Genomic DNA, 13,500 nt, shown 5'->3' with positions numbered 1-13,500 from the left:
GTAGTCTGTCCACATCTCAACATTCATGAGATCACAGTACCACCGCATGATAGTCCGTCCATATATAAACATTCACGAGGTCACAGTTCTTATCCTCCCCTGGCCCCTATCATGTTCCTTCTCACTAGTTCGTTATCGACATTTATATAAAAACATTTCCACTATTCTCTATTCCCAATGCCTGTAGAATTTTCTCTTTATATTTGTGTTAACTCCTTTGTGACTATCTTTTTTTTGTATAACACAAATTCACACTAGGAGGCCAGGACTGTCTAAATATAACTCACTATAGTTGACAAAACAATCTTTTCCATTTTTTCAAATCAAAGGTTAAGATATAGCCTTAGTTATTTCGAGAATCTTTTAAAACAAAATAGTATAAGTATTATCAGACTTATCACGCTGCGCTTCACTTCTGTCCAAAGAGAAGAAAAAAAACTTTAGTTCGTACGGTCGCATTAACTTCGAAGAAGACAGGATGTTAGCCCAATATATATCAATATTTATAGACCTTATAAGGAGGCAGACATTATTTGAATCCCAACATTTAGATGCTTAGAGATACGATTCAATAACCTTCTTTGTCACATTATCACTTAACAAGAAATCAGGAATCGGCTAATTTTTTTAAAGAGAAAACAATATAAGTTAGTAAGCATATATATTTGTGTTGATTTGATTATCAACCTGATGATTGAATCTTTAATTCAGCAAACTCAAAGCTTGATAAGAAATTTAAATACTAAATCAAAGAGCATGTGTAATGTGAGTGTGATGAACCCTTCTTTTCCAAACAAATTTTATATAATTGATGGGTTATAGCTACATTCGGCTGGTAAACTCATTATCATTTGCGTCTGATAAGAGGATTCCTTACAACACAATCACCAGCTAGCAAGTGACAACATACGACTCAATTACGGCATTTCAAAATAGTACACTTGTAAGCTTGTTACTAGCTCGGTCTTTGACTTTTCTTAGGTTATGTGCCAGGAGATGATAAGATCGACTCTAGGTCAATCATCGTCCTTTAAAAGACAAAAAAACGAACACTTTGGTTTACTCAATTAACTCTCACATGCAATATGATAAGGGACCCATATGATAATCCACGCTACTCATTTTTTTTTTTTTGGTAAATATGACTATCCACGCTACTTTTTTTTTTGATAAACTTTATCGGCTAATCCGGTCGGGTTGCCTATACATAAATGACCATGATATATATTTAGATTATGGCATTTAATTAAGGAATGCAGACCTAACTTAAAACTTAACTCATATCAAATATCTAATCTTTCACAAAATGATAATAAAACAAAACGTAGCATACAATACCAGTCATCAATACCAGTGATGACCGCAGAAATGATGGAGACCAACAAAAAATTATTAAGAATTTTAATATTTTGAAAGATTATCCCTATGTATATTAAATCATAAAAATAAACTTATTAAGATAATATTTCATTTCACTAAGCTTAAAACTGGCTCTGCATTGCAAATAGTGCAACCCTCAACAAAATCCCAACGCATTTTCCTACAATGCTTTCAACCTGAGGCTATAGAAAACATGACGGTGACAAATAACGTTGGTAACGTTGTATATACTAAGTTTGGTGAATAGATGTTCCATCGAGTCCCAGCCACATAACAGTTACAAGACTACACAATGAACATCACTCTCTAGCTACACTTTATTAAGACCATTTCTAAATTTCTTATTTTGCCAAGAACCTACCTAACATTACCTTTAAAGAGAGAATGAAACAGGACAGTAGGACAATAAATTCCTTTTTCGCCGGAGAAAATTCAAAGGTTGTTGATGGTTTCCTGACCTCCTTATTTCCGAGATAAGCAATCAAAGTTTGTCGTTATCAAATTAGATATGACAATAAGTTATCATTTGAAATGCGAGGAGATATACAGGTGAGCGCGCGTAAGAGATTTGAATAAGTGGATATGTAGTTTCTAGATTTGCTTTGAATTTGGATCATTAATAGATAGCGTACACGGCTTTTTTAATGTAAACTTCAAACCTCTATCAACGCGTTTACTATTGCATGAAAATATTTAATGTGCCAACTCATCTCAGTTCGTGATTAACTGATCAACCACGTAGGAGGTATTTTTATTTGTTGTGAATTGATGAATCACGTAACTAGTATGATATCTACTCTTTTTCATGTCAACAATTATATAATATGATATGGCAAGTGATGTTTGACTTTTTTTTAAACGGTGGTTAAGATAGCAATTAGGTATATTAATTTATACTACTACATTTACAAAATAAGCAATTATTGCAATTATTTTGTATTTTAGTTTTTTTATTTTTCTTAATTTTCTCTAGAAAATATCATGTATTTTTTTTTCTTCTTTGTTGAAATTAACGATTTGACCTATTCATTTGCATGTGACAATTCAAAACATGTATTAATTTATTTTTGGTCAATGGTGGCAAATCATGTATTCTTGACAAAATTGGACGTTGTGTTCTAAAAAAGAGTTTTGAAAATAAGTTTTTTTTCTTCTAAGAAACAAAGAAACTATGTACACGGTGTAGATTATTCTAGTTTCTACACATCCAAACAGATGATATATTTATTGATATTTTTTGTTAATTAGTACTCCATTATTAATTCTAAAACTATAACAATAGTACGTAGCTACTTAGTTTATGCAATATAGATTCATAAGTCTATCTAGACATTATCACATATATAATTCGTCACAAAATTTCACAATATTACCTTTTTATTCTGGTAGAGATCACTATCAGATAACAAGTTCTTTTAAGAAAATAGATAAAGATAATTAATCACGTACTTTAAAAACCATACGTCAACAGCTAACAAAAGTCTTCAAGGAATAAAATAGTCAAATAAAGAACCAATAGAATTATTAAACATTTCAAATAGCAAAAATAGAAATAATGAAAACCAAAAAAGAAACGTGACACGAAAGAAAAGATGGAAGCTGACCTATGGCTCTCCTTCATCCACTACTTAAGGAATATAAATGACCTTTTCTTTCCGACTCAGTCTTCAAAGATAAGCAAAAAAGTATATTTTGGCAAATATTCCGAAAGCCCTTTTTAGAATCCTGATCGAGAAACTCAAGATGACTATGTCGGAGAACCAAAGAAACCTTGAAGCTGGGTTGTTACTGAACAAGAACCGAAACGACATCAACGAGTGTCGTATCACTGCCGTTGTGATCTTCAGCACCTTTGTATCTGTTTGTGGCTCTTTCTGCTTTGGCTGTGCGGTTAGTCAAAATCTCTGGTTCCTTTGTATTCAAAATTTCTGTGTGATTCATGTTTTATTAAGTTATATGATATTTACAGGCAGGTTATTCATCAGTTTCTCAAACAGGGATCACAACAGACTTAGGTCTCTCGGTTGCACAAGTAAGAAAACCAAAAACCATATTCATGACTCTTGTTTCACTCAAAGTCTAATTACATGTTTTACTCACATTTGTTCTCTTTTTTAACTACTTCAGTACTCCATGTTTGGGTCACTAATGACTTTTGGAGCCATGTTTGGTGCCATCTTTAGTGGAAAAGTCTCAGATCTCATTGGTAGAAAAGGGGTAATTTAAAACTTACCATCTCTATCCTCTTTATTTTATTTACTATATGTGGTGAAAAACTTCTTGTACTGATTTTCTCTTTGTTCTTTCAAAACAGACAATGTGGTTTGCTCAAGTTTTTTGCATCGCCGGTTGGCTTGCAATAGCATTTGCACCGGACACAGTTTGGCTAGATGCTGGAAGGTTTTCCACTGGATTTGCAGTTGGTTTATTTAGCTACGTGGTAATTATTTTTTTAACTCTCTTTATTGATTAAATTTTGTATTTTTGTTAGTTTAAACTGAGACTTTTTTTAACTCTGTTGCAACCAGATACCAGTTTATATCGCAGAAATAACACCAAAACATGTCAGAGGAGCATTTGTATTTTCTAATCAGGTAATTTAAAAACAATCAGAGAATTATATTAGTTTAGCTAGAAAATATATTCTGATACTAATGATATTGGAAATTGCCAAAATGTTGTTACAGCTGATGCAAAGTTGTGGGTGTTCATTATACTACGTCATTGGAAACTTTGTTCATTGGCGTAATTTGGCTTTAATTGGTAAGCTTATTTCTTCCTTTTCCTAACAATTTTAGTGATGGGAGAAGAATGATTTTAAGTTTTATCGGTTTCTTTTTTCAGGTCTGATTCCATGTGCTTTGCAAGTTGTGACTTTGTTCTTCATTCCAGAGTCTCCTAGATTACTGGTATGCTTAGAGCTTAATGAACACTATTTTAAAAAAATTATAATAAAACTTGTGAAGTGATATAGTCTTCAATGTGGTATAAATGATATGTTAGGGGAAATGGGGACGTGACAAAGAATGTAAAGCTTCATTGCAGCTTCTCCGTGGAGATGAAGCTGATGTCTCTGAAGAAGCCAACGCTATCAAAGTATTACAACTCTGTTTTAAAATTCTTGTTGTTTCAACTCAAAACTTGACTAACAATCAAATCTTTGTTATTTGAAACTGTAGGAAACCATGGTGTTATTTGATCAAGGACCAAAATCTAGAATTATGGATTTGTTCCAGAGGAGATATGCTCCATCTCTTGTTGTGAGTTATTCTATAACGTTTTTGTGTTGAAAGATGTCAATGTTTGTCCTCTTTCGCCGTTTACTCAAAGTTTATGACACATTTTTTTCAGATTGGTGTGGGGCTAATGCTTCTGCAACAGCTCTCTGGAAGCTCAGGGGTTATGTTCTATGTCGGTAGCGTATTTAATAAAGGAGGTAAGACAAATTCTGTTCCACATGTAATGATAATGTATTTGTCTTCATTTGTGAGTAACAGATCTTTATTTCTCTTGACAGGATTTCCAAGCGACATTGGCTCAATGATTCTCGCAGCGATCATGGTATGTCTTTGCACATAGTTTCTCCAAAAAAACCTTCCAAGGACTACAGTTCAAAAATGTCTTATGCATCATGTGTTCTTTTTTTGTAGATACCAAAAGCTTTATTGGGTCTGATTTTGGTTGAGAAAATGGGCCGAAGGCCTCTTCTACTGGTATAGCTTTGCTATCTTTTCTAATCAAATGTGAAACGAGGCAAATCAATTTATCATCTTATTAACAACAAATGAATGATATTTTAATTACAGGCCTCTACTAGTGGAATGTGCCTTTGTAGCTTGCTCCTCGCATTTTCCTTCAGCTTTCGGGTAAAATTAATAATTCTTTTTACCAAAACAAGATATACAAACTTCGAATTTTGAAATGTTATATTTATCATTTCTATTTTGTTCTTCTTGGACAGTCATATGGCATGCTCGATGAGCTTACTCCTATTTTTACATGCATCGGTGTAGTGGTATGTATAGCATATTTTTCTACACTAAACAAGCAATGCTCTTTGTATAAAATTGATCTGATTCTTACATCATGTTACTTTCATATGAAACAGGGCTTCATCTCTGCATTTGCCGTAGGCATGGGAGCCTTACCATGGATCATCATGTCCGAGGTTATAAACCAACATAACCTACTTCTCAAAGTGAATATAACTTTTTCATCTCTTAAATGGTAAAACATTTTGGTTTTGCAGATTTTTCCAATGAATGTTAAAGTTTCAGCTGGGACTATTGTTACCTTAGCCAACTGGTCCTTTAGCTGGATTATAGCTTTCGCGTTCAATTTCATGATAGAATGGAACGCATCAGGTATGTTATATGGTCAATTAAATCTCTGAAAAAATTATCAAAACTTCATTACTTCCTTTATCTAATATTCGAAGTAGGCCTAATTCGAAGTATACTATTTTCCAGGAACATTCTTGATCTTCTTTAGTATCTGCGCTGCGGGTATAGTCTTTATTTATGCAATGTTACCCGAAACCAAAGGACGAACATTAGAAGATATACAAGCTTCTCTTACAGATTTTCTACAATGAGATTGAGATGTACATGTGCATAGTTATTCTTTTCTTGGATACAAAATAGGGGAGGTTTATAGTATTTTTTTGTTATAATTATTTGTACAATAGAGAGAAGGGATGATCATCACTTGAACAAGAAACATTTTTAGATCTCTATGTCTCTCTTTGTGTGTTACACAGCTACTCCCACATTTGTATAGTATTGTCCCAGTTTACGCAAAAAAGGAATTATAAAATCATGGCCGACTATAATTATGGTTTTCGGCCTCTTTCATGTAATTAATTGAATTTGTTTTAGGTATTTCTTTTAAAATTATATTTATATACTATTTTATATAACAAGTCAAACTATTTCTTTTAAAGCTTCGAAAATGAGTTTTTTTATTAATTTATAACATAATTTAACTATCGTTCTTCCAACTTCCAACCACACCCATGACGGGTTTAGTGCATCTGATTTGCATAAATTATAAAGATCAACACTTTTGAATTTTGATAGTTTAAGCATCATACTGACGTTTCAACTTATCTTGTTTTGCTGTTGTTTATTTCGAATTTTAATTATTGAATACTGTTATTATAATACTATCTTACTCAATATTCTTTTCATTATTAAACTATTGTAGTTGACAACTTGCAGGTGCACGCAAGCATGATTTGTAAACAGAAATATATAATCACTTTTAAAAATATATAATTTTATAAATTAGAAAGGAACAAAGAGAGCATGTGGTAAAGATCTCATGATTCACCTTTTCTCCTCTTTCCATGATATTATCGACTTGTTTAGCTTTCCTAACTGGAAAGTTTTTTTTTGACAAATTTCCTAACTGGAAAGTTGTTCTAGAATTCGCTTGTCGAATAGACTGTACCGCTCACTCATAGTTCAGCTACTAGCCTACTAAACACATATTGGAACTTTGTTAAACAGATCTATTTAAAATACCCATTTAGCAACAACCCACTCAACCAGTTGGTAGTTTATTGAATACGCAAAAAGGAAATGCATAGTTCGGTAAAACTTTCAGTAAAAATAGTGAATTATGATTGGGTTTTGATTCAATGGCTTGACAAAAGTAAGCGGGTCTATAATGTTTGGGCTTGAAAGTCAAATTCTTTATTAAGAGAGAAAATGTGGCAAAACAGAAGTTTACCACTAGGACATAGATTACAGGCTGCCAGTGTGAGTAGATTTGAAAACACTGACTCATAAAGCAGCTTCTTATTATCGGCCACAAATTAATATTGGGCCGGCCAGCACGTCCGCTTGGATTGGGGCCTTAGTAGTTTCTATTGTTCTGCAAATGGCGCATGACATTTGGTAATTTCTTAACTTGTTTTCTCAAAATTTTGCATGGATCCTAATTAACTCGTGGAAAACATTATTGACAGTATTGTAACTGAATCTAAATATAACTGAATCCAGATTATTTTCCACAATCAACATGTAACCACTAAAATAATAAATTTATGTTTTTTAGGTTCATTGTTGTACAAAACCAGGCTTTAAATATTCATCCAGTAATTGAATCTTCGCATCAGGAGACCACAAGAAAATATCTATGTGGAAACGTGGGTGCCCACATAAAAGGGTGGACAAGATGATTTTGGTCCCTATTAATTAGTAAGGCCACTTGTGTACGTACAACTCTCTTTCTTTAGTATGAAAAAAAGGTGAAAAAAAACATGCATGTATTGGTTATTTGGTTAATGTAGCAAACATGAACCTTCCTTTCGTATCCTTTTTCTCTACGGTGAAAAAGATGAAAAAACATGCATGTATTGGTTTCTGGCAAGGTTTTTAGGTATCCTTTTCTTGGTAGTGAAAAGGATGAATAAGACTGCATGTATTCCTTAAGCCAACATGAACCTTCCTTTCCAATTGTTTATTTCAGTTCTATCCAATAAAACGAAGGACCCACATAGAACGCCAAAGCAATATAAAAGTATAAATTAATTATTTGTTGGGTCAAAATATTATATCAGTCAAATTTGTCGAGATTTTGATCAATTTCAATTTATTTATACTAAAATGCATGGATCAGCTTTATAGTTGTGATTCTTTGGCTGTACATAGAGAATAGTCAAAAAAATAAAATAAAACAAAAGATGGTCGACCAGGGAAACAAAGTTGCAGCGATGATTCAATTCTTCAATATTGATAAGGACAAATATTTTGTTTTGTTTTATTTGCGCATAACAACGACTACATTATTCAACAAAGATGTCTATAATTTCAATATCCAATTAGTTTTTTTTTCTTGGTAAAAAACCGTCAATATTGTTTTTATCAGTATACATAAATATTTCCGAAAATATCAATTTATATTTATGAACATATACTCATAAATAAATATAGATACATATTAAAACTATCATTGTACGATGTACAAACACATCTTAAAAGTACGAGCAAAACTAATCATAGAAAAGAAAAATCAAACCTATGGTCAAGTTCAATGTAGATGACTGAATCTAAACAAAACAAAACTATACTATCCAATCGACTAAATTAAGATTGTAAACAATAAAGATATATTGCTTTTGAGTCGCCAACCATCTCATAAATCTATGGGGGTCGACCTATTCTAATTTTCCAATACTATTAACAAAATGCCACTAGACAAATATATTAAAATGTTTGATCGACAAAGAGTTCACGACCAAGTCCACTGAATATTTTTTTTTAAAAAGGTTAAGCTAGAAAGAAACAAAACCATTAAAAATGATTTTATGACGTGTTATATAATATTCAACTGTCCTAGTAGACAAATATCCAAATCCTCAATTTGCATAAGTAGGAACCTCTCAAGAAACTTCAAAGTCCTCACAACTCTACTTTTCTTTTATATCAGCTTACTTTCATTGTATCTTCTTCTTCATAGCAAAGAAACTAAGAAAGTACAGAAGAAAACTAAGTAAAGAAGCATGGAGAGACAAAAAAGCATGGAGAAGGGGTTACTGAGGAAGAGCTTAAGCATACGAGAGAGGAAGTTCCCAAACGAAGAAGCTTTTCTTGAAACCGGATTATCCAGAAAATCCCCCAGAGAAATTACTAAGAAAGCTCAAAACGACGATGGTGAATGTCGTGTTACTGCCACTGTTTTCTTTAGCACCTTTGTTGCCGTCTCTGGCTCCTTCTGCACCGGTTGTGGCGTGAGTCGTCTGTTTTTTTTGTTCAAACCCGGTTTATAGATTATCCATCCGGTTTTCACTGAACCAGTTTAATTAGATTTGGATGTTTTGGTTTTCTAGGCGGGTTTCTCATCGGGTGCGCAATCAGGGATTACCAAAGATTTATCTCTCTCAGTTGCAGAGGTAAAATTATTACTATTATTGCTCTGTTTTTTACCTTTTCACTTAAAATTATAAAGTAAATTGTAGTTTGACTTTTTGATTTGACCGTTTTTGTTGATCATGCAGTACTCAATGTTCGGTTCGATTTTGACACTAGGCGGTTTGATTGGTGCAATATTCAGCGGTAAAATCGCCGATGTCTTGGGAAGAAAGCGGGTAAGAATAAGATAGATACATTTCGGTTAAGTTTGACCGGTTATATAAGTTATCTACCTAACCGGTTTCTACCACTTTTTATGAAAATCAGACGATGTTGTTTTGTGAAGCCTTCTGCGTCACAGGCTGGCTTGCTGTCGCATTGGCTCAGGTTTGTTTCTACCTTCTACTTGTTCTTTGTCACTTTGTCTTGTTTAATCTTTAAAAAATAAATATATTTAATGTTTATTTTTGCGTTTCTTACAACTAACGTATTTTTTATATATAATCATATCTTGAAGGATGCATTGTGGCTGGACTGTGGAAGATTGTTGCTTGGAATCGGCGTTGGTTTATTTAGCTACGTGGTAATTTCTATTATCCTAAATTAATTTTTCACCACTCAAATGATAAAATTAAATACTTAAATGATAAAAGTACTGATACAAACTTGTGTTTCATATGTAGATTCCAGTCTATATAGCTGAAATTGCACCAAAACATGTCCGTGGATCATTTGTGTTCGCGAACCAAGTACGTTAATTGGATTTATTTGACAGTTTAAGTTCTAACCAAGTTAATCAAGACTGACTTGGTCCAGCGTTATATTCGGAATAAATAATACGTTTTTGTTAAAAATGCAGTTGATGCAAAATTGTGGCATTGCACTTTTCTTCATTATTGGCAATTTCCTGCCATGGAGATTATTAGCAATAGTCGGTAAGATTATATTTAGATAAATAATTTCAAAATTAAAATAATTTAAAACAACTTATTTTGACATTATGTTGTTATGTGTTCCAGGCTTTGTGCCTTGTGTGCTCCACGTTTTTTGTTTATTTTTCATTCCCGAGTCTCCAAGGTGGCTGGTAAGTTTATTTATAGTTGCATATGGTTTCGGTTTATATGGATCTATACCAATCATTATCGGTTTTGAAAGTTGGTTACAAGAGATTAAAAGGTGGCTGTTTCGTTCTTTATTCCTAATACCATGATATATATATGACAGGCGAAGAAAGGTCGTGATAAAGAATGCCGATCTGCTTTGCAACGTCTTAGAGGATCTGAAGTCGACATTTCTCGTGAAGCAAACACAATTAGAGTATGAAACTTCCATTAAAAAAGATAAATATACTTACCACTAAAATATGTTGGCTTCCAAAATCATTTTTTGCCCTGGTCTTTTGTAGGATACCATAGAAATGTCCGAAGTCGACGGTGAATCTCGAATGTCTGAATTGTTTCAGAGACGATATGCATATCCCTTACTTGTAAGTACTTGAACTAAGAAACAAGTTTCTGATGGAATGTGACTTTTTCAATCTAGAAAAACGTGATAGTTCAGTTGTATTTTAAACCAATTATTTTAAACCAATTATTTTGTAATGACATATACAGATCGGAGTGGGCCTTATGTTTTTGCAACAATTAAGCGGGAGCTCAGGTGTAACATATTATGCCAGTAGCCTCTTCAACAAAGGAGGTAACTTATATTCATATAGCACTTTTAATCGACAATGTGAACATTTCATGTGTAAACCGTAAAAGTTCAATCGAGATATTTTTTTTTGAATATTTCATCATGTACTTTCAGGATTTCCAAGTGCTATTGGCACATCCGTGATAGCCACGATCATGGTAAATTTTCAAAAAAAAACATCTACTTTATAACACCTGAAAAATTCCAATATTAAAAATTAATGAACTTTCGGCTATTTTTAGGTTCCGAAAGCAATGTTGGGAACAATTATAGTCGATAAACTGGGGAGGAGAACACTTCTAATGGTTAGAACTACTTTAGATTTAATCAAATATTTTGACATATGAATTATCCTTCATTCAACTAAAAAATAACTAACTTTTATATAAATTTGAACAGGCTTCTTGTGCTGCAATGGGTTTAAGTGCACTGCTCTTAAGTGTTTCCTACGGGTTCGAGGTGATTTAAGTCTACCATTTTCCTATAAAAGTGAATAGAAATATGCAACATTTTAAGCTAATTATTGTCTTCAAATTTTGTTAAATGTTGAGCAGTCATTTGGAATTCTCCCAGATCTCACTCCCATCTTTACTTGCATTGGTGTATTGGTAATAACCCTAATTTACAAACTTACTAGCTATAACAAAAAAAAAACAGATTACAAATCTTAATTTTATTTATAACTTTAACTTGTTACTTGTTTCAGTGCTGATTTGTTTTGTTGGTAATTAACGATATGTATAGGGTCACATTGTGGCATTTGCAATGGGAATGGGAGGACTACCGTGGATTATAATGGCCGAGGTATTCCAACATTAATATTTCATGATTTCGTTTTAAATTCCATAGAAGTGCTTTGCGCTAGTGTCGCCGTCCTATCATAAAGTATAGTCATTATAGTATGAGTACAAGTCCAGAGTGTGTGTTGAGAGCTGAAATATTTTATTTCGTTTGCAGATATTTCCCATGAATGTGAAAGTGTCAGCTGGAACCTTAGTTACCGTGACTAATTGGTTATTTGGATGGATTATCACATATACTTTCAATTTCATGCTAGAGTGGAATGCATCAGGTAAATACTTAGATATAAACATCTAATAATAATTAGTTACTACTATAAATACTTCGGTGATGGTGGCTGATTTGTCTTTTTTCATTTTTTAAAGGAATGTTCTTCATCTTCTCAATGGTCTCCGCCTTTTCGATTGTGTTCATATACTTTCTGGTACCGGAGACTAAAGGTCGATCACTTGAAGAAATACAAGCATTGTTCTCGAACTCTGTACAATAACTTGTCTTTTTGGTGAAATGATCATATAAATCGATTATTGTAACTGATAAAAGTCGATTATTATGATTGGTGTGCGTTTGAATGAGATTTGTGTATGGATTGAGTTTTGGATGGGAAAATGGCAACAATAAATTTGTATATGGCAAATTGGCAACTGATACGCATTATGGCAATACAAAAATCATATGCAGCGTAAAAACACCTAAAAGGCTATAGTGACTGAAACCACGTTAATCAACCCGGTTACTATTTGATTATTTAAAAAATACCATTTAAATTTGACCTACTCAAATATAAGTATGTTTGATAATGAATTTATGGAAAAGCAATCGAAAGCCCACACGTTTAGACAACTCATTTATGATTACTTTACTTAAAATTAAATTGATAAAATATCAACTGTGATCCAAAAATTACGAATCATGCAAGGACAATGTAGTAGTTGTCTTTCGTAAACACTGAAATCATGGAGTTCCACAATGACCACTAGACAGTTCTGCTTTTGCAAAATTAATTTCATACCAATTTTCCATTGTACCCACTACCTACAATTTACCAACCAAAAGTATTAATTAGAAACTAATGAAATAAGCTATGTTTACCATAAATCCTCAACTTCTTGAGATCGTGCTTTCATATGGTGGGCTCTCAGACTTGACAAAGAGACATAATAATCATCGATCTCTCCACTATAGAACGCTCCTAGCTATACTACTAGTTTTTACTGGGTTTTAATAGTGAGAATGATACTAAAAAGTTAACGTAACATTAATTATCTAAAGTTAACGTAACATTAATAATCTATATGTCTTACTTCATTGGAAGAGTTTCTTGGAGTCCTTATGGAGAGACGTTGACATAAACATGCATCAAGTGGATCCTTCGAGTGAGCTTAACATAGTGATCGTATCCCACGGGCCACGGGCTGACATGTCCTGTGTTTCGAGTGAGCCACCACGGGAGAGTACACTTTTGGGATACACACACACCACACTGAAGAAGCGATGTGTTGGCTTGGGGGGAGAGAGATGATGATCAAATCTTCGTTTTGATGGTGGTTATAGTGAAACACCAAACGACTGTTGTCCGTTGCATCTCGTTGAGTAGAATTTTGATTATCTTAGATGAGACTGATATTATCTTTGCCTCTATAAAACGATAATTACCGAAGTCAACATCCATAAACAAAAAGGGCATTTGGTCTAGTGGTATGATTCTCGCTTAGGGTGCGAGAGGTCCCGAGTTCAATTCTCGGAATGCCCCACAATTTTATCTTTT

At 33.1% G+C, this 13,500-nt stretch overlaps 2 protein-coding genes and 1 non-coding gene across 3 annotated transcripts; all 3 read left to right on the top strand.

Moving 5' to 3' along the window:
* The first annotated feature begins 156 nt into the window (after window positions 1-156).
* LOC103843370 (sugar transporter ESL1) lies at window positions 157-6,238 on the top strand. Its single transcript, XM_009120087.2, has 17 exons — window positions 157-3,270; window positions 3,350-3,412; window positions 3,508-3,597; window positions 3,695-3,820; window positions 3,909-3,974; window positions 4,068-4,143; window positions 4,225-4,289; window positions 4,384-4,476; window positions 4,560-4,640; window positions 4,732-4,816; window positions 4,898-4,941; window positions 5,031-5,093; window positions 5,187-5,246; window positions 5,342-5,395; window positions 5,489-5,548; window positions 5,630-5,744; window positions 5,850-6,238. Exons 1-17 carry the CDS (start codon window positions 3,124-3,126, stop codon window positions 5,972-5,974), a joined length of 1,413 nt encoding a protein of 470 aa, XP_009118335.1. The 5' UTR covers window positions 157-3,123; the 3' UTR covers window positions 5,975-6,238.
* A 2,494-nt stretch (window positions 6,239-8,732) lies between these two features.
* LOC103843369 (sugar transporter ERD6) lies at window positions 8,733-12,380 on the top strand. The gene is made up of 18 exons (XM_009120086.3): window positions 8,733-9,115; window positions 9,215-9,277; window positions 9,383-9,472; window positions 9,564-9,623; window positions 9,754-9,819; window positions 9,920-9,985; window positions 10,096-10,171; window positions 10,256-10,320; window positions 10,461-10,553; window positions 10,642-10,722; window positions 10,850-10,934; window positions 11,046-11,089; window positions 11,174-11,236; window positions 11,331-11,390; window positions 11,486-11,539; window positions 11,676-11,735; window positions 11,889-12,003; window positions 12,098-12,380. Exons 1-18 carry the CDS (start codon window positions 8,888-8,890, stop codon window positions 12,220-12,222), a joined length of 1,494 nt encoding a protein of 497 aa, XP_009118334.1. The 5' UTR covers window positions 8,733-8,887; the 3' UTR covers window positions 12,223-12,380.
* Window positions 12,381-13,413: 1,033 nt separating this feature from the next.
* TRNAP-AGG lies at window positions 13,414-13,485 on the top strand. Its single transcript has one exon. It is a non-coding gene; the product is annotated as a tRNA-Pro (tRNA).
* The last annotated feature ends 15 nt before the right edge of the window (window positions 13,486-13,500 follow it).

Source organism: Brassica rapa, chromosome A09 (assembly GCF_000309985.2).
Source record: "Brassica rapa cultivar Chiifu-401-42 chromosome A09, CAAS_Brap_v3.01, whole genome shotgun sequence".
NCBI classification, from domain to species: domain Eukaryota; kingdom Viridiplantae; phylum Streptophyta; class Magnoliopsida; order Brassicales; family Brassicaceae; genus Brassica; species Brassica rapa.
This window is presented reverse-complemented; position numbering and strand designations above follow the sequence as displayed.